The following is a 19,425-nucleotide window of genomic DNA, read 5'->3' on the forward strand; positions in this document are numbered from 1 at the left end:
ATGTGTAAAGCATGTGAGTCGTATGGGCTTTGCCCTTCTTGTTGTTTTTTTTTATAAATACTTTTGGTGACGTCATATCCGGCTTTTTGTAAAAGTTGAGGCGGCACTGTCACACCCTCATTTTTTAATCAAATTGATTGAAATTTTTGTAAAGCAATCTTTGACGAAGGCCGGACTTTCGGTATAGCATTTCAGCTTGGTGGCTTAAAAATTAATTAATGACTTTGGTCATTAAAAATTTGAAAATTGTAATAATTTTTTTTTATATAAAACGATCCAAATTTACGTTCATCTTATTCTACATCATTTCCTGATTCCAAAAACATATAGATATGTTATATTTGGATTAAAAACAAGCTCTGAAAATAAAAAAAAATATAAAAATTATGATCAAAATTAAATTTCCGAAATCGATTTAAAAACAATTTCATCTTATTCCTTGTCGGTTCCTGATTCCAAAAACATATAGATATGATATGTTTGGATTAAAAACACGCTCAGAAAGTTAAAACGAAGAGAGGTACAGAAAAGCGTGCTATGCAGCACAGCGAAACCACTATACCGCGCTGAACAGGCTCGTCAGTTTCACTCCGTTTTGCACAAGCGGCGGACTACGGTCATTGTGAAAAAATGCAGTGCGTTCAGTTTCATTCTGTGAGTTCCACAGCTTGACTAAATGTAGTAATTTCGCCTTACGCGACTTGTTCTATTTTTGCCACACAGTTGTGGATGTTAGGAGAAGGTACCGTCAGCAGCACAAAGCGTGAATATGTTTGACTTTCCCAGGCTGTTTCCACTGACTGTGCTTCACGGTCCTTTGTTATGTTGTTGCTGCATCCCGCACGATTTACTTTTCTCCCACGTAACGAGCAACTCCACACATTTGTCAACATAAAAAATAATGAGACAGTTTCGTGGAGTGTGTTGAAACGTATGCACGTTCGCACGTTCTGTCTCTCTCTTGTCTCTCTGTCTCTCTGTCTCTCTCTCTCTCTCTCTCTCTCTCTTCTCTCTCTGATTTTCACACTGATGACGTGAAAGTTCCCCTGTGCAGGTAACGAAGTCTGTTTATGACGTACGCTGGGAGCTGGGTTTTCACAGAGAAGTCTCAGGAAGGATTTGACACAACCCCCGTGGGGAGGGGATACTGTACAATGGTTGGGGGATTTTGGTCTTCAGTTATGAATTCCCAGTTACAGGGAAGAAAAGAAGTTGGTAGTCATGTCACTGTTATGGGCAAAACGTGCAGTCAAACAACCGGACGATCATGTACTGTGTGATTGCGACTGTTGTTTGTGTAGTGGGAATAGGTGTGTGTGTGAACTGTTATTACGATTGTATCGGTTTCTTGTGTTTTGTTGACAGTGTGTGTTTGTGTGTGTGTGTGTGTGTGTGTTAGTGTGTGTGTTAAGATACTCAAAACTTAGTTGTGTAGATAATGAAATGTGTTGACCAAAAGCTATGGCCGAGCACAGGGGTGTGGGGTTAACACTGACCCTGGTAAAGCCCCCTCCCCTCCCCTCCCTCCTCCTCCCCCCCCCCCCCCCCCCCCCATTGTGCTACTGACAAGTTAAGGTGCAAACCGCTTTAAAACGGCCAATTGTATGGTCGTCACAATCTACACACACAAGTCAGAAGTCAAACGCACACGACGAAGAGTGTCTTCCGGTATTTGAACAATCAATGATTTATAGATACAGGGACAAATTCCGCTGGCTTTCATACACGACTTTCGCCGGCTGATATTGCGTCAATTTAATCGCAAGAATGAGGGGAAAACACAATAAAGCACCCCCCCCCCCTCCGCCCCCGCCCCCCCCCCCCCCCAACCCCGCCTGTGCCACAGACAAGCGAACGTGCAAACCACATTTAACGGCTAATCGTCTGGTCGTCACATTATCCATACAAATGTCTGTCAAACACAGGAAGACAATCCGCTGGCTTTCAAACACGACTTTCGGCTGGTATTGTGGAGCACAGGAGCTTGTATCAATGCGCCGGTCGATTAAAGTACCCTGCTCTTTAGCCAAATTGTAGTAAGGAAACATAGTACGGCCATAGCAGCAGAGTACTTCAATTGCTCGGTACGTTGATACAAGCCCCTGTGTTATGGACAAAGTACGTCAATGCACTTCTCGAGAACGAGGAAAAAACTAACTTCATGCGGATATATCATTGGTGAAATATGCATGTGTATTTTAATATGCGAGTGTTGCAACAAGGAAAAGGGTGGTTGCCTTGAGAGACACGATTGGTGAAGTGTGGTGTGTACTTGACGAGGTAAGAGTGGCCTGAGAGACTGAAGTTGAATTGACGATGGGCAATCTCGTGTGTCTGCCGTGCTGGGACGAGGATTACGAGCGAGACATAGATTATTCCTGGCAAAAATATTCTCGCATACTGGTAAGGTTGGAAAGGGAACGCTTGTGTGTGTGTGTGTGTGTGTGTGTGTGTGTGTGTGTGTGTACATGCTACATAATTGTAATAGTCTCGTACAACGGCTATGTACAATGCTTTGAAAGTGTGTGAGTATGGGGGATGATAATTATGGTGCGTACAGGTGATGTGTGAGTATGGGGGATGATAATTATGGTGCGTACAGGTGATGTGTGAGTATGGGGGATGATAATTATGGTGCGTACAGGTGATGTGTGAGTATGGGAGGGTATAGAGAGACACGGTTTGTGCCCCACATGGATTAGAACGTGATTTGTGACTAACGGTGTGTGGTGTGGTGTTGTTATGTGCTGCTATATGTTGTGTTGTGCGATGCTGTGTAATGGAACAAGATGTGAGAACACCAGCATCGTACAGTGTAACTATGTTGGTTGCCGAAATATAGGGTGTAGGATTGTGTGTGTCCCAGCTGCTAACCCACAATATTGCTATTTCATATGTTACGTGGATTTCCATTGGTCAATTGGGCAAAACTGAGCTCAGTGCAAAAGTGATATCGACGACATTTCCGTCGATATCAGTTTTGATATCGACGACCTCTTTATTGCTTCCCCACTTCAAGAACAAAAACACCTACATTTAAAAACAAACAAATATATATGAAAATGTAATGATCTCAGAATTTAGTTGAGCAAGTGACTAAAGACTTTTTAAAAGAAAAGACATTTTGAAATACTGAAAAGTACAAGAAAAGAGTGAACAAAAAGAAATAATAATCAGAGGGAGGGATATGGAACAGCCAAAACTGAAACAAATACTTTCGTAATTTCTTTACAGTAAATACAAAATGTCCAGAGAATTAGCAATATATCTAACATTGACTGACTGTGTGACGATATCTTCTGCTATCGGTCTGTTTCGACAGTGATATCAAAATCTCGTCCCCCGGTCTCGATTTTGATATCACTGTCTCAACAGACCATAGCAGAAGATATCATCACACAGTCCGTCAATATTGGGTAGAATTATCAATACAACATCAATATGTTCATCGTGAAATGACTGACATCATATATATGTGTGTGACCCAAGTCTGAGATGTCAGTCATTGAGTTTGACAGTAACAATGTTATTCACTTCCCTGTCGCCATAACGACTCTCAAACGACTCTCAGTGATCATATCAGTGACATTCCACTGTGCCCGATAACACCGTACTGTTATGTCCAATGTCATTTTAATTTTAATTTTAATGTGGAGGATGACAGGCAGACAGACAGACAGGCAGGCAGGCAGGCAGGCAGGCAGGCAGGCAGGCAGAAAAGGAGAGCGAGAGAGAGAGAGATTGATGGTGACGAATACGATCAATGCCGTCATGTGGTGTGTTGTAGCAGGGGCTATGATACTGAACCTCACTTCAACCTGACGTTTCAGTGTTTGAATCACGGGGTCATTATGTACATCCTGACGTTTCAGTGTTTGAATCACGGGGTCATTATGTTCATTCGTCATGTGGTGTGTTGTAGCAGGGGCTATGATGTTGAACCTCACTTCAACCTGACGTTTCATTGTTTGAATCACGGGGTCATTATGTACAACCTGACGTTTCAGTGTTTGAATCACGGGGTCATTATGTTCATTCGTCTTCTTGATGTTTTTTCCCTGTTGTTTGTGCCACCAGGGACAGACTGGTGAAACAATTACGAAGTAAATCATTGAATGATACAGATGTTGATGTTTGCTTCCTGGTGTGTGTTTGCATCAGTGGCAGTCGCATTAGATAGTGTAAAAAAAAAATAAAAAAAACACACACACACACATAAAAAAGCAGCAAAAACAAAAAAGCAACAAACAACAAATACATAACAAACAGAGACGATGTAAGATATTGATGTGTCTGTCTGTGTGTGTGTTGCAGCAGGGGCAGACCAGCCACACCGAGATGATGTCGGGACAACACAACTGGTACGCGTGTTCCCATGCCAGGCCTACCTACTGCAACGTCTGTCGTGAGGCGCTCTCTGGGGTCACATCGCATGGCCTGTCCTGTGAAGGTAGGATGTCTTGTCTGTCTGAGAATCTGTATTGTGAAGGTACGTGAGTTCCCACACCAGGCCTACATACTTTAACGTCAGTCGTGTGTGTGTGTGTGTGTGTGTGTGTGTGTGTGTGTGTGTGTGTGTGTGTGTTTGGGAGAGAGAGGGAGAGAGAGAAACACACACACACACACATACACACACACATACAGTATGAGAATCACTTTGTTGATTGAACGGGGCTTAAATCATGGCACAGACTGAGATAGCGTCAGAGAGAGAGACAGAGAGGGAAATAGAGATAGACAGAGAAGAAAATAGAGAGAGAGAAACAGACAGACAGACAGAGAAGGAAATAGAGAGAGGCAGAGAGAGAGCACGTGCATCAAGACAGCGACAGCGGGAATGGGAAGGGAGATTGAGGTCAGTCCTTGACAGGCTCACCTCTGGCATTTGAACACCATGCCTTGTCGTGCCCTGGGGCCGCTGTCATGGCTAGCGACACAGTCTGTACACTGCACTTGAACCACTGAAATGCAGTCATTCAACGAAATGGGCTTTCATGACAAAGACTGCAGTCGGCTTGCTGTGCCTCTTTCCACGGGCCAGTTAGTTGTCCGATTTCAGTGCTGTTGTCTTCAAGCAGCGTGTTCGGAAAATCGCAGTGGGGTGACGAAGCGGTCCGACTGTTAGTGTGACCACCGCGATTTCATGAAACTTGCCCCTGTCGCCAGGCCACACAGTTCTGCCCGCTGAGCCGCTATGTACATCTTCCACCGTCCTCGTCTTCTGCTGTATGAGGGAGGGGGTAGAAGGAGTTGTGTTGGTAATGTTTTCCATTGGATTTGGAGCATTGATTTCCCTGTGTCTGTTGCGTCATCACCTTCAATCGTAGCTCGTCCTCTCTCTCTCTCTCTCTCTCTCTCTCTCTCTCTCTCCCTCCCTCCCTCCCCTCTCTCTCTCTCTCCCTCCCTCCCGCATCTCTCTCTCCCTCCTTCCCTCTCTCTCTCCCTCCCTCCTCTCTACCCCTCTCTCCCCCTCTCTCTCTGTGAGAAAGTCAGTATATTCCCAGTGCGTGCCCCCCCCCCCCCCCCCTCCTCTTACAAGGAGCGTGTGTGCACACGGGGAGTCAGCTAGGAAGCTGCCTTTCTCTATCTGACCTTGACACGGCTAATCCCTGAATAGAAAGTAGCAGAAGCTTGATAAGCACAGAGAGAGAGAGACAGTGCCTGGGAGAGAGAAACAGGGAAACACAGAATTTCATTGCTTGAACGGTGCAATGTACAAATGTAGTTGTATTTTCTTAAAAAAAAAAAAATTTTAAATAAAAATCTGGTGGGGGGATCCAAAAATAGGAGTGATTGTATTCATGATGTGTGTGTGTCATTCCCCTTGTCTCCAGCTCCCCATTTAGAATAGGACTGTTGTTTGAACACAGAGACAAAATAAAGGTGGGTGTGATGAGCACACCTTAAAGCCCACACAATTTCTCTGCCCCCTCCGTCCGCACCCCGTTTTCTCCACCCTCTCTTTCTCCTATTTCATTTTCATTTTCATTTTCATTACTTTATTATCCCATCGCTGGGAAATTCGGGTCGCTTCCTCCCAGTGGAAAGCTAGCAGCAACGGAGTCGCGCTACCCAGGTGTCTGCGTGTTTAGGTGTAATCAGCCACCTGCACTTATGGCAGAATGACCAAGGTCTTTTACGTGCCATTGTGATGACACTGGGGTGGGACATGGCTTCCGTCTCTGGGTCTGCACATAAAGTTGACCGTGTCCGTCATGGCCCGAATTCGAACCTGCGACCTTTCGATCACAAGTCCAGTGCTCTACCAACTGAGCTACTGGGCCCCCTCTCCACCCTCTCCACCCTCTCTTTCTCCTATCTCTCCCCCTCTCCACCCTCTCTTTCTCCTATCTCTCCACCCTCTCTTTCTCCTATCTCTCCCCCTCTCCCCTCTCTCTTTCTACTATCTCTCCCCCTTCTCTTTCTCCTATCTCTCCCCCTCTCCCCCTCTCTTTCTACTATCTCCCCCCCCTCTCCACCCTCTCTTTCTCCTATCTCTCCACCCTCTCTTTCTCCTATCTCTCCCCCTCACCCCCCCTCTCTTTCTACTATCTCTCCACCCTCTCTTTCTCCTATCTCTCCCCCCTCTCTTTCTACTATCTCTCCACCCTCTCTTTCTCCTATCTCTCCCCCTCTCCCCCCTCTCTTTCTACTATCTCTCCACCCTCTCTTTCTCCTATCTCTCCCCCCTCTCTTTCTACTATCTCTCCCCCTCTCCACCCTCTCTCCCCCTCTCCACCCTCTCTTTCTCCTATCTCTCCCCTCTCCCCCTCTCTTTCTTCTATTTCTCCCCCTCTCCACCCTCTCTTTCTCCTATCTCTCCCCCCTCTCTTTCCTCTATCTCTCCCCCCTCTCTTTCTATCTCTCCCCCTCTCCACCCTCTCTTTCTCCTATCTCTCCCCCTCTCTCTCCATCTCTCCCCCCTCTCTTTCTCCTATCTCTCCCCCTCTCCACCCTCTCTTTCTCCTATCTCTCCCCCTCTCACCATCTCTCCCCCCCTCTCCCCCCCCCTCTCCCCCCCTCCCCCCCCCCCTTCCCCACGCAGGGTGTGTTGGGTGGCAGACAGGAAGTGGGGTTGTCTTGTGAGGAAGGAGTCGATGCAAAAGCAGTTCAAACCCACAGCCTCTTCTCTCCTTCATTCACCTACTGGTCCTCAACAGTCACAGTTTTCCCTTCAGGTGTTGATGAGGTGTTCCTATTCCAGTTGCTGTGATGTGTGACAGGGGAATAATGTGGGTCAGTTGGGCCACAAAAAAAAGGTCTGTTTACGGTAACATAGGCCCAAAAAGTAGGGTCGGTAGGTCGGGATTTTTTTTTTTTTATTTTTTTTTTTTTTTCTTCCAAAAACCCATATTTTTACGGTTTTTTTGGGTTTTTTTCCCAAATGCCAAAAAAAGTCTAGGGTCGCGCGAAAAAAATAGGGTCGGTCGGGTTACCGTAAACAGACTATTTTTTTTTTGGCCTTATACAGGCTGTGTGTACACCTGTCAATGTTACCTGACGGGCACTTCCTGGTCAAACAAGGGGTCAGTGGAAGTAGACTATAATGAGGTGGGGTTTCCTTACTACCCCTCATGCAAAACTAGGCTTCTACGTTTAAGTACAGATCTTTGTGATGAGGCCGTTTATTGTAAAACCAGTTCTATGACTGGAAAGGCCATTTATTTCCCTACCATATTCAACAAACGTATTTATTTTATATATGTGTGTGTGTGTGTGTGTGAGTGTGTGTGTGTGTGTGTGTGTGTGTGTGTGTGTGTGTGTGTGGTACCTGGCCTCTAAACTCATCTTCCTTCCTGGACAGAACTAATGTGACTTTTATGGTGACAGAAGGTATACATACTATGCACACAAAATCGATATGAACAAAATATTGTCATTTAACTTTTTTTTTCATTTTGTATTTGTTTGGTTTTCCGTCCCTAAAAAGTAGTAAATAACACATTTCTTCCTTCTTGTATCAGTAACTGATGCCGTGTGCTTGGCACCCCATGTTTGATGCCCTATACTGTTGACTCGTTGCAGTGTGCAAGTTCAAGGCCCACAAGCGGTGCGCGGTGCGGGCACCGACCAACTGCAAGTGGACCTGTTTGGCCTCTATAGGGAAAGACATCATCGAGGATGAAGATGGGGTGAGTATAGGGCACACCTATAAGGATGATAAGGATAATATTTCAAAAAGTCCTGTGAGGTTCCCCTCCTGGAAATTCGGGCTGCTTTTTCACTGGGAAAAGCGAGCTGCCAAACAGTACAGCGCTACCCATTTTTTCTACATGCGTGTATTCATGTTTCCAAGCACTGAGACTTTTCGCTGTGAACTTGAGTTCTGTATTGTGCACATGCGTACCCATGGGACACGGAAGAGAGTCTGCACAAAGTTGACTCTGGGAAATAGATCCCATGCCCCACCAGAGGATGTATTGTATTGTATTGTAACAACACTGTGTGTTTCAGATCTCCATGCCCCACCAGAGGATGTATTGTATTGTATTGTAACAACACTGTGTGTTTCAGATCTCCATGCCCCACCAGAGAATGTATTGTATTGTATTGTAACAACACTGTGTGTTTCAGATCTCCATGCCCCACCAGAGAATGTATTGTATTGTATTGTAACAACACTGTGTGTTTCAGATCTCCATGCCCCACCAGAGGATGTATTGTATTGTATTGTAACAACACTGTGTGTTTCAGATCTCCATGCCCCACCAGAGGATGTATTGTATTGTATTGTAACAACACTGTGTGTTTCAGATCTCCATGCCCCACCAGAGGATGTATTGTATTGTATTGTAACAACACTGTGTGTTTCAGATCTCCATGCCCCACCAGAGGATGTATTGTATTGTATTGTAACAACACTGTGTGTTTCAGATCTCCATGCCCCACCAGAGGATGTATTGTATTGTATTGTAACAACACTGTGTGTTTCAGATCTCCATGCCCCACCAGAGGATGTATTGTATTGTATTGTAACAACACTGTGTGTTTCAGATCTCCATGCCCCACCAGAGGATGTATTGTATTGTATTGTAACAACACTGTGTGTTTCAGATCTCCATGCCCCACCAGAGGATGTATTGTAACAACACTGTGTGTTTCAGATCTCCATGCCCCACCAGAGGATTATTGTATTGTATTGTAACAACACTGTGTGTTTCAGATCTCCATGCCCCACCAGAGGATGTATTGTATTGTAACAACACTGTGTGTTTCAGATCTCCATGCCCCACCAGAGGATGTATTGTATTGTATTGTAACAACACTGTGTGTTTCAGATCTCCATGCCCCACCAGAGGATGTATTGTAACAACACTGTGTGTTTCAGATCTCCATGCCCCACCAGAGGATTATTGTATTGTATTGTAACAACACTGTGTGTTTCAGATCTCCATGCCCCACCAGAGGATGTATTGTATTGTAACAACACTGTGTGTTTCAGATCTCCATGCCCCACCAGAGGATGTATTGTATTGTATTGTAACAACACTGTGTGTTTCAGATCTCCATGCCCCACCAGAGGATGTATTGTATTGTATTGTAACAACACTGTGTGTTTCAGATCTCCATGCCCCACCAGAGGATGTATTGTATTGTATTGTAACAACAATGTGTGTTTCAGATCTCCATGCCCCACCAGAGGATGTATTGTATTGTATTGTAACAACACTGTGTGTTTCAGATCTCCATGCCCCACCAGAGGATGTATTGTAACAACACTGTGTGTTTCAGATCTCCATGCCCCACCAGAGGATTATTGTATTGTATTGTAACAACACTGTGTGTTTCAGATCTCCATGCCCCACCAGAGGATGTATTGTATTGTAACAACACTGTGTGTTTCAGATCTCCATGCCCCACCAGAGGATGTATTGTATTGTATTGTAACGACACTGTGTGTTTCAGATCTCCATGCCCCACCAATGGATGGAGGGCAACCTGCCGGTCAGCGCCAAGTGCATGGTGTGCGACAAGACGTGCGGCAGTGTACTCAGACTGCAGGACTACCGCTGTCTCTGGTGCAGGGCCATGGTCAGTCATTTCTCTTTCTTCCAGACCCTCCCTCTCCCCCATCAAAGCCTCCGCACCCCACATGTCACCCTATGGTCGTAGTTACGAATACGAATACTTTATTATCTCATACAGAGAAATGTCAGTGATTGGCCTTTCTTCCTACCCCACCCTCTCCCCCATCAAAGCCCCTCCCCCTATCACCCTCTGATGCCCGTCCCCACCTGTCACCCTATGGTGCTTGGCCATGGTCAGTGATTTCTAGTCCCCACCTGTCACCCTATGGTGCTTGGCCATGGTCAGTGATTTCTAGTCCCCACCTGTCACCCTATGGTGCTTGGCCATGGTCAGTGATTTCTAGTCCCCACCTGTCACCCTATGGTGCTTGGCCATGGTCAGTGATTTCTAGTCCCCACCTGTCACCCTATGGTGCTTGGTCATGGTCAGTGATTTCTAGCTCTTCTCTCTCTCCCTTTTCCCCTTTAATTTGCTTGTGATCGGTTTTGTGAAGCCATCTTCATGTCTCTTTTGTAATGTCTGCTGGGTCTCTTTCGCCTGTCCAATCTGCCCATCGGTCATTCTGCCATAAGTGCAGGTGGCTGCAGATTACACTTAAGCAAACACCTGGGAAGTGCAAATCTTGCTGCTGCTAGCTTTCCACTGGCAAGAAGCGACCTGAATTTCCCAGCAATGGAATAGAATACAGAATATTTTATTGCCCAGAGTTGGAAATTCGTTTTGACAATTGCAATTGAGAAACGTTCACTCCTGCCAAGCACATCCAACACATGCATCTATGAAAAGAATCAACGACATCTATAATAAAGGAAAGTAAAGGAAAGGAAAGGAAATGAAGTTTTGTGTGTGTGTTGTACAGATCCACGTTGGGTGTTGGGACAGTTACACCAGTAAAGGTCAGTGTCGCCTGTCCATCCTGCACACCCCCTCCTCCCTGTCTAACCTCCCTGTAATGTGTGTGTTGTACAGATCCACGTGGGGTGTCGGGACAGCTACCCCAGGAAGTGTCCGCTGGGTCAGTGTCGCCTGTCTATCCTGCCCCCAACAGCCATCAGCAGCATCGACTCGGACGGGTACTGGGAGGGAACGCGACCCCCCGGCACCTCCCCCCTCCTCGTCTACGTCAACACCAAGAGTGGAGACAATCAGGTACTGTAGCAACGTGTGCGGGGGGGGGGGGGGGGGGGGTGAGTGTCTTAGCGGGGTTTATGTGTGTGTGTGTGTGCCTGCGTGCCAGAATGTGTGTCTGTGTGTTAGTCTGTGTGTGTGTGTGCTTGCATGCCTGCATCTGTGTATGTTCATGTGTGTGTTTGTGTGTGTATGTCTACATGTGTGTGTGTGTGTGTGTGTTTGGCCATGTGTTTAGGGAGATTGTTAAGATGTTTTGGCTTTGTGTTTCCAGGGAGTGAAATTTTTACGACGGTTCAAGCAGCTGCTCAACCCAGCCCAAGTGTTTGATCTCATGAACGGCGGGCCCTACCCCGGGTAAGTCACACGTGTCATATACCTTACTATATATAATATACCTTATTTCTATTTTGGACCAACGTGTGAGATTTTACACACTCAAGACAGTCAGTGTTCTCCAAGACTGCGAGGTGCAGCGAACTTTGGTACTTTTATTTCAAGGGTAGGGTTGGGGTGTTCAGTACAATATGATGTGGAAGTTTGTGACTGAGGGCTGACTGTGGTGTGTTTCAGGCTGAAGCTGTTCCAACGATTCGACTCATTCCGTATCTTGATCTGTGGCGGTGACGGCAGCATAGGGTGGGTGCTGGCAGAGATCGACAAACTCGACCTTCACAAACAGGTGAGGCTGACACCGCCCCCCAACACACTGTTACATTGACTAACTTTCTGTGCTTTGATGTTTGTGTGTTGTAGTGAACTGATCAACTGAACTGTATGTTACATGGTGTTACTGTGTGTTACAATGTGTTACTGTGTGTTCCAGTGCCAAGTGGGAGTGTTACCGTTTGGTACGGGCAACGACCTGGCCAGAGTGCTGGGCTGGGGAGCGGCGTTTGACGACGACACACAGTTACCTGCAGCACTGGAGAAGTTTGAACACTCTCAGATCAAAATGCTCGACAGGTAGGGCACACTAACTCCAGTATGATCTGTCTGTTGGCTGGATGAGGCACATTTACTTTAATGACAGTGAACGTATCAGTCTGTATCGCAAGTTAGCCATGCTGGCTTGTTGGCTTTGAAAAGCAGGCTGTTTGTGTGTGGGTGTGTGTGTGTGCATCTGTCTGTTGCGTGTTTGTGTGTGTGTGACTGTCTGTGCGTCTGTCTGTTTGTGTGTGTGTGTCTGTCTGTGTGTCTGTCTGTGCGTCTGTCTCTGTGTCAGTGTGTCTGTCTGTGTGCTAACTTGATGTTAGCAGTGTAGGGCCTGTGACATTGGTCTCAGGAAACAAGATACATGTGTGTAACCATGGTAACGTGTGCTGCAGGTGGAGTATATGGACGTACGAAGGCAACATGCCGCCGCCCCGCAAGCTGTCGCAGCAGATGGACCCCATCTCGCAGTACGAGGATTCCGTGGCCGACCACCTGTCCAAGATCCTCCACTGTCACGACCACCAGGTCATCATATCATCCGCAAAGTCAGTACCGCATTTAACAGCCTGCAAGGCCATACAGCGCATTCGACACTTACACACACACACACACACACACACACACACACACACACACACATACACACATACACACATACATACATACATACATACATTTTTTGGACCCAAGGGAACAATCCTATGACGAGATTAAAAACTTCTTTCGAAAAATTGCATAACATTTTAACAAACACCTGTAACAATCCATCATTTCACTCGAAGTATCTCTAGTATGTTAGTAAAATATTCTAAAAGTTTCAAAGCAATCCACCAAGTCATTGCTAAAGTGCAGACTTTTTTGTCTGATACCCCTAAAAAATGATGCAAAAAGTCCCGTTTTTGACCGCTCTTGCGATCGACACCTGCATCAGTAGGAATAGCATAGCACGCGAAATACGCAAGGTAGCAAAACAAAACAATCTGTTCAGGGTAGATAATTGGTTTGACTTTCTTCTCGTATGTCAAAGTTGCAAAGTTTTGCCTATTGTGATTTTTTTGTCGATTTTTTCATTCGGCTCTTCCGTTTTTGTCTGGTCGATTTTGAGGGTACCCTTACTTGAGCGGCGGTCACGTGATCCCTGTAAAAGAAATATTTAATCCAAATGGTGATCCTGAAGGTTAAGTGAACGGCGTTCTCTGGCATATAAAGTGTTAATAAAATGACATGGGGATTAATGCTTTAATTTGGGTTTGAAATTTGTTGCAATAATTTTTTGGCCAAGTTTAGATCACTACAATGCAACACATTCAATGAATGATAGTTTGCCACAATTGCATTAAGTGTATACCGGCTTACTTTCTTCTCGTCCTCTTTGTCTGCCGCAAGTCCTCTTTCGCCACAAAACGCTACAAGCAGGGCACAGATGAAAAATAGCGACACGTGCATGGAGTTCCCATTGCTTGAGAAAATTATATGAAAATGTAACGAAACGCGAAAATGTGGCAGTTTGTCGGTAGGCTTGATATTTATCACTCGTATCATAGGAGTATTTGAAGTGTCTTCCACAAGCAGCGAAAGTGCAGAAATGGCTATTTTGACCCATTTGACCAGACAGTACTGTTACAAACGTATGCAAGCACGCACGCGCACACACACACATACACACACATTCCCCTGTTTTTAGAAGAAAAAAAGCATTTTATCCTTGCAACATGCAAAAGGTGCTGACAGCTGATAAGCCGCACAAATTTCTTCCATCAGAAATAGAAATTTGGGGTGTGAAAACTTAGCTTATGGGTCACAACTGCTGTTGTAAAGGTAGTGTTTCTTGTATAGAATATAGTCAATTTTTGTAAAGATTTTAGTCAAGCAGTATGTAAGAAATGTTAAGTCCTTTGTAATGGAAACTTGCATTCTCCCAGTAAGGTAATATATTGTACTACGTTGCAAGCCCCTGGAGCAAATTTTTGATTAGTGCTTTTGTGAACAAGAAACAATTGACAAGTGGCTCTATCCCATCTCCCCCCTTCCCCCGTCGCGATATAACCTTCGTGGTTGAAAACGACGTAAAACACCAAATAAAGAAAAAGAATGTTGTAAAGGCTGACAGAAAGAGGGGGTCACTCACTGTGTTGGTTGTTTGCACGGCTTTGGTGCTGGCAGGAAGCCACGACAAGACAAAGACCTGTCTTTTGGCTGATCACACTCACATTGTACAAATCACACTTACATTGTTTACAGCGTTTCGTGAATGAGCCATTCATGAATCAAGAGACCTCCATTTACCAAACACATAATGACTGTTGTGTGACAACTAGATGTGAATGAGTGGTGTGTTGTGAATGGTGTGTGTGTGTGTGTGTGTGTGTGTGTGTGTGTGTGTGTGTGTGTGTGTGTGTGTGTGTGTGTGTGTGTGTGTGTGTGTCCTGTGTCCTGTGTGCTGTGTTGTGAATGGTGTGTGTGTGTGTCCTGTGTCCTGTGTGCTGTGTTGTGAATGGTGTGTGTCCTGTGTGCTCTGTGCTGTGTTGTGAATGGTGTGTCTGTTTGCTGATCATCAAAGCCTTCGTTGTTTATGTTGCAGAGTGTTATGTGAAACTGTCAAAGCCTTTGTTGCCAAAGTGGCACAGGCACATGAAAACGACTCAGAAAAAGACTCCAAAGACATTGCAACGAAGGTAATGTTTGTTGATGTTTTTTAGTGTAATAGTGTTGCCTGCCTCTTACATCTTTTAGTTCCCTTCATTCTTTGAATTTGTTTTCAGTTTCAGACAGATGTTTGGTATTGGTAATTGTCTTATCATTTTTTTAACTGACGATATGTTTTGTAAAATGAGGACATGATGAGTGAATTGTTTGATAGAAACGAAATGTACAGCATCATAAAGGGATTACATTCTACGCACTACCCCTGCACATTACAGTTACACACTACCCCTACACATTACAGCTACACACTACCCCTACACATTACAGCTACACACTACCCCTACACATTACAGCTACACACTACCCCTACACATTACAGCTACACACTACCCCTACACATTACAGCTACACACTACCCCTACACATTACAGCTACACACTACCCCTACACATTACAGCGACACACTACCCCTACACTTTACAGCGACACACTACCCCTACACATTACAGCTACACACTACCCCTACACATTACAGCTACACACTACCCCTACACATTACAGCTGCACACTACCCCTACACATTACAGCTGCACACTACCCCTACACATTACAGCTGCACACTACCCCTACACATTACAGACGCATGACCCTGCTTTATCTCATTTCTCGTAAATAACCTGGAATTTAAGACCCGGCTTTCTCACTTTTCTGTAACTAACGTCTGTGATTTAAGACCAGGCTTTTACACATTTTTCGTAAATAACATATGTAATTTATGACTTGAAGTTTAAAGATTTGTGAAGGTTTAAGTAAGGGCGACGGGAGCCGCTGGTGTTGTCACCTGACAGAGCTGTCTTTCTGTATTCATGCAGGCACCACAAGTTGCTGTAGCGAGAGTAGCAGTGGTGGAAGTGGGTTGACTGACAGCTGGGTGTGACATACTGACTGTCTTTGTTTTCAGTGTGCCGTTCTCAATGAAAAACTGGAGAGCTTGCTCACAACACTCAACCAGGAATCTCAGGCTTCAGCCAGGTCGGAGGTGAGTGGTTGATCGCTGTCTCCTGGGGGTCCAACAATAGCCTAACACCGGTAGTTGGCCAACTGCTCTGTTAATTAACCTTCACCGATGGGTCTGGGTGACTCAGGCACCCACACCGGCACGGTTGGCCTAGTGGTAAGGCGTCCGCCCCGTGATCGGGATGTCGTGGGTTCGAACCCCGGGCGGGGATATAGCTCAGTTGGTAGCGCACTGGATTTGTATTCAGTTGGCCGCTGTCAGCGTGAGTTCGATCCCAGGTTCGGCGGAAATTTATTTCGGAGTCAACTTTGTGTGCAGACTCTCTTCGGTGTCCGAACCCTCCCCCCGTGTACACTACATTGGGTGTGCACGTTAAAGATCCCACGATTGACAAAAGGGTCTTTCCTGGCAAAATTGCTTAGGCACAGTTAATAATTGTCTACCTATACCCGTGTGACTTGGAATAATAGGCCGTGAAAGGTAAATATGCGCCGAAATGGCTGCAATCTACTGGCCGTATAAAATTTCATCTCACACGGCATCACTGCAGAGCGCCTAGAACTGTACCCACGGAATATGCGCGATATAAGCGTCATTGATTGATTGATTGATACCTAAGACTTTAAAATTGGCAATCTAGTGGCTGCTCTGCCTGGCGTCTGGCATTATGGGGTTAGTGCTAGGACTGGTTGGTCCGGTGTCAGAATAATGTGACTGGGTGAGACATGAAGCCTGTGCTGCGACTTCTGTCTTGTGTGTGGCGCACGTTATATGTCAAAGCAGCACCGCCCTGATATGGCCCTTCGTGGTCGGCTGGGCGTTAAGCAAACAAACAAACAAACAAACTCAGGCACCCACACTTCCATTAACCCTCGCAGGTGGTCGTGGGTCCGTGTGGACCCAGAAGGGTGTTTAATTGCAAATATCTCTTAAACTAGTTGGAATTTTTTAATGAGCTTTTAAAGATGCCTCAGGCACCTAAAAAGCTCTTCTGTCCTAAAATTTCAGCGAGAAGTAATACAAAAAAAAGAGTCAAATTTAGACTACAAACATCGTGGGGCCGTGCAGACCCATGTTTCTCAAAGAAGGAAAAGCGTGCATCTTTGAGAAGCATGGGTCTGCACGGCCCCACTATGTCTTCCGTGTGTAGTCGATAACCCGGACTGGCAAAGACAAAGTGACCCATTATTTCGCAACCAAATGACTAGGTATTCTTTATTTCATTTCATGTTGTTTGCAGCCATTTACTGCTGTTGAGTAACTGCTGTCGAGTGTATGTGGGCGAAAGGCACCCTCAGTCGTTGAATCAGGAAATTCCCTCCTTAAAACCATGGGCGCATAGTCACCCACAGTCGTGGGGATGGCGTAGTCTACAGTCACTAAGCAGACAGGGGAACATTTAATAGAAAACTGTGTGTGCAGGTTGCTTTTCTTCTTCCGTTTTTTTTTCTTTAAAATAGCGGTGTCACGGGTAGTGGATCACGAGGATACATTGACCACAGCTGTGTGAATTCCTGTGGGTGGGAAAAGCTATGACTGTGTAGTGTTTTATAACGATGTGAGCTGTGTGTAACGTGTCGTGGTGTGCGTTGTACAGGACGAGGAGGAGGAAGAAGCAGCACTGGCGGAAATCCAGCAGCAAGCGGTCAGTTCTCCCCTCGACCTGGACACTGTGCCGGGCGTTCTCACCCCACCCACCAAGCCCAAGCCAGTCAGTGTAAGTCTGAAGGCCTGTCTGTCTGATTGTCAATCGGTCTGCCTGTCTGTCTGTCTGTCTGTCTGTCTGTCTGTCTGTCTGTCTGTCTGTCTGTCTGTCAGTCAGTCAGTCTGTGTTGGTCCGTCCGACTGTCTGTTTGTTCGTTCGTCTGTAGGTCTCTAACCACTCTTCTGTCTGTGTGTCCGACACTGTGCTGGGCTTGTCAAGTCTCCCATGCCCAGTTAACGTAAACCATTTTAGATCTCTCTTTTTTGTCTTGTTCTCACATTGCCTTTTCTCATGTTTATGTGAAAAGAAAAGGTTGATATTGCCATGCTAGGTATGTCCACCACACTGGCAAACCCAGCACCTCTCAGGGGATGGACTAGAAGAGGATACAGTGGAACCTCTCTCTTAAGACCTCCAAGAATCTGAGAAAAGCAGGTCTTTAACTCATTGTCTCACAGGTACGGATATATCCGTACCCACTCATATGGCTCTATCTGACCTGGTCCGTACCCACTCATATGACTATCTGACCTGGTGTGGATATATCCATACACACAGTCACTTCAGTCGCTTCCTGTAACGTCGATCTAACGCCTGCATTCCATCGTGTTGATACACAGTTACTACACAGTTACTACAATTCTGAGTGACCTGCTGCAGCATAGCTGGTCTCGGCTAAAAAAAACTTGGTCGACATAGGTGGGGTAGAAAGTGTTAAAGGGAGTGAATGGTTAAAATGGGGGTACATTTACTATGAACAGAAAGACAGGAAATAAAGGTCTTGAAAGGGAGGGATCTTACATATGGGAGTCTTTAAAGGGGGGTTCCACTGTACCTGAGGTTGAATGGGGTGGCTTTGTATAGGTGGATGATATGTTGATGTTTGTGTGTGCAGGCATTCAAAGCTCGAGATGCTCTCATGTCGCGCGCCAACAGTTTGAAGAAAGCCGTAAGACAGATCATCGAACACACAGAGAAAGGTAGGAAGAATAGGAGTTATTGTCTGTCTCTCTTCCTCTACCTTTCTTAGCCTGTCTGTTGGCATGTGTGTGTGTTTCTCTCTCTCTCTCTCTCTCTCTCTCTCTCTCTCTCTCTCTCTCTCTCTCTCTCTCTCTCTCTCTCTCTCTCTCTCTCTCTCTCTCTCTCTCTCTCTCTCTTTCTCTCTGTTTTTCCCTTTCTAATTATTTAAAATATTTGTTGCATCAACTAGAATCTTTTGTTGCGTACTGCTTTACTAAATTGCTCACATTGACTTAAAGGTCTGAAAAGCATTGACAAGAAAAGAAAAAGCAAAATTAATCCATTTAGTTAAATCTGTCACAGAATGAAACTGAACGCACTGCATTTCAGGAAGACAATGCTTCGCAGATACCCCTCAACCAAGACTGAAAGCGCTGACACACTATGTTTCATGTTCAGGTGATCGCTTGAAATGACAAACCAGTATAGCGCAGTAGCTTACAGGGCTTAATAGAAAAGCGCGCTTTTCTGTATTCTTTTTATCTTTCTGAGCTTGTTTATTAATCCAAACATAACATATCTATATGTTTTTTTTAATCAGAAAATGATAAAGAATAAGATGAAATCCTTTTTTGATCGCTTACTAAAATTTTAATTTTGAAATAGAGTTTTTAGATTTTTAATGACCAAACTCATCAAAAAAAATGTAAGCTTCCAAGCTGAAATGCAGTCCCATAGTCCGGGCTTCGTCGAAGATTGCTTGTCCAAAATGTTAATCAATTTGTTCAAAAAATGAGGGTGTGATAGTGCCGCCTAAACATTTACAAAAATCCGGATACGCCGTCATCTAAGACATTTATCGAAAAAATTAATAAAAATGTCGGGTGATATCATTTGCAGGAACTCCCATGTAAAGTTTCATAAAGATTGGTCCAGTAGTTTTCTGGGAATCGCTCTACACACACACGCACAAACGCATGCGCACACACACACAACACACACC

The 19,425-nt window shown here is 45.2% G+C and overlaps 1 protein-coding gene across 9 annotated transcripts in view; it reads left to right on the top strand.

The window, feature by feature from the left end:
* LOC138983755 (diacylglycerol kinase delta-like) overlaps nucleotides 1–19,425 on the top strand; it is a 144,916-nt gene that overhangs the window by 93,670 nt on the left and 31,821 nt on the right. For 7 of the 9 annotated variants that reach the window (XM_070357067.1, XM_070357066.1, XM_070357068.1 and 4 more), the window contains 13 exons: nucleotides 4,315–4,450; nucleotides 8,026–8,132; nucleotides 9,907–10,032; nucleotides 10,999–11,178; nucleotides 11,432–11,514; nucleotides 11,731–11,839; nucleotides 11,984–12,123; nucleotides 12,486–12,638; nucleotides 14,675–14,768; nucleotides 15,701–15,778; nucleotides 17,355–17,474; nucleotides 18,358–18,442; nucleotides 18,813–18,881. In XM_070357067.1, the coding sequence (XP_070213168.1) occupies nucleotides 4,315–4,450; nucleotides 8,026–8,132; nucleotides 9,907–10,032; nucleotides 10,999–11,178; nucleotides 11,432–11,514; nucleotides 11,731–11,839; nucleotides 11,984–12,123; nucleotides 12,486–12,638; nucleotides 14,675–14,768; nucleotides 15,701–15,778; nucleotides 17,355–17,474; nucleotides 18,358–18,442; nucleotides 18,813–18,881 (1,480 nt within the window). Of the gene's footprint in view, nucleotides 1–1,952; nucleotides 2,404–4,314; nucleotides 4,451–8,025; nucleotides 8,133–9,906; nucleotides 10,033–10,998; nucleotides 11,179–11,431; nucleotides 11,515–11,730; nucleotides 11,840–11,983; nucleotides 12,124–12,485; nucleotides 12,639–14,674; nucleotides 14,769–15,700; nucleotides 15,779–17,354; nucleotides 17,475–18,357; nucleotides 18,443–18,812; nucleotides 18,882–19,425 lie in introns of those variants that run through there. The other 2 variants (XM_070357072.1, XM_070357069.1) reach the window with 2 other exon arrangements.

Source organism: Littorina saxatilis, linkage group LG13 (assembly GCF_037325665.1).
Source record: "Littorina saxatilis isolate snail1 linkage group LG13, US_GU_Lsax_2.0, whole genome shotgun sequence".
Taxonomy (NCBI): Eukaryota; Metazoa; Mollusca; class Gastropoda; order Littorinimorpha; family Littorinidae; genus Littorina; species Littorina saxatilis.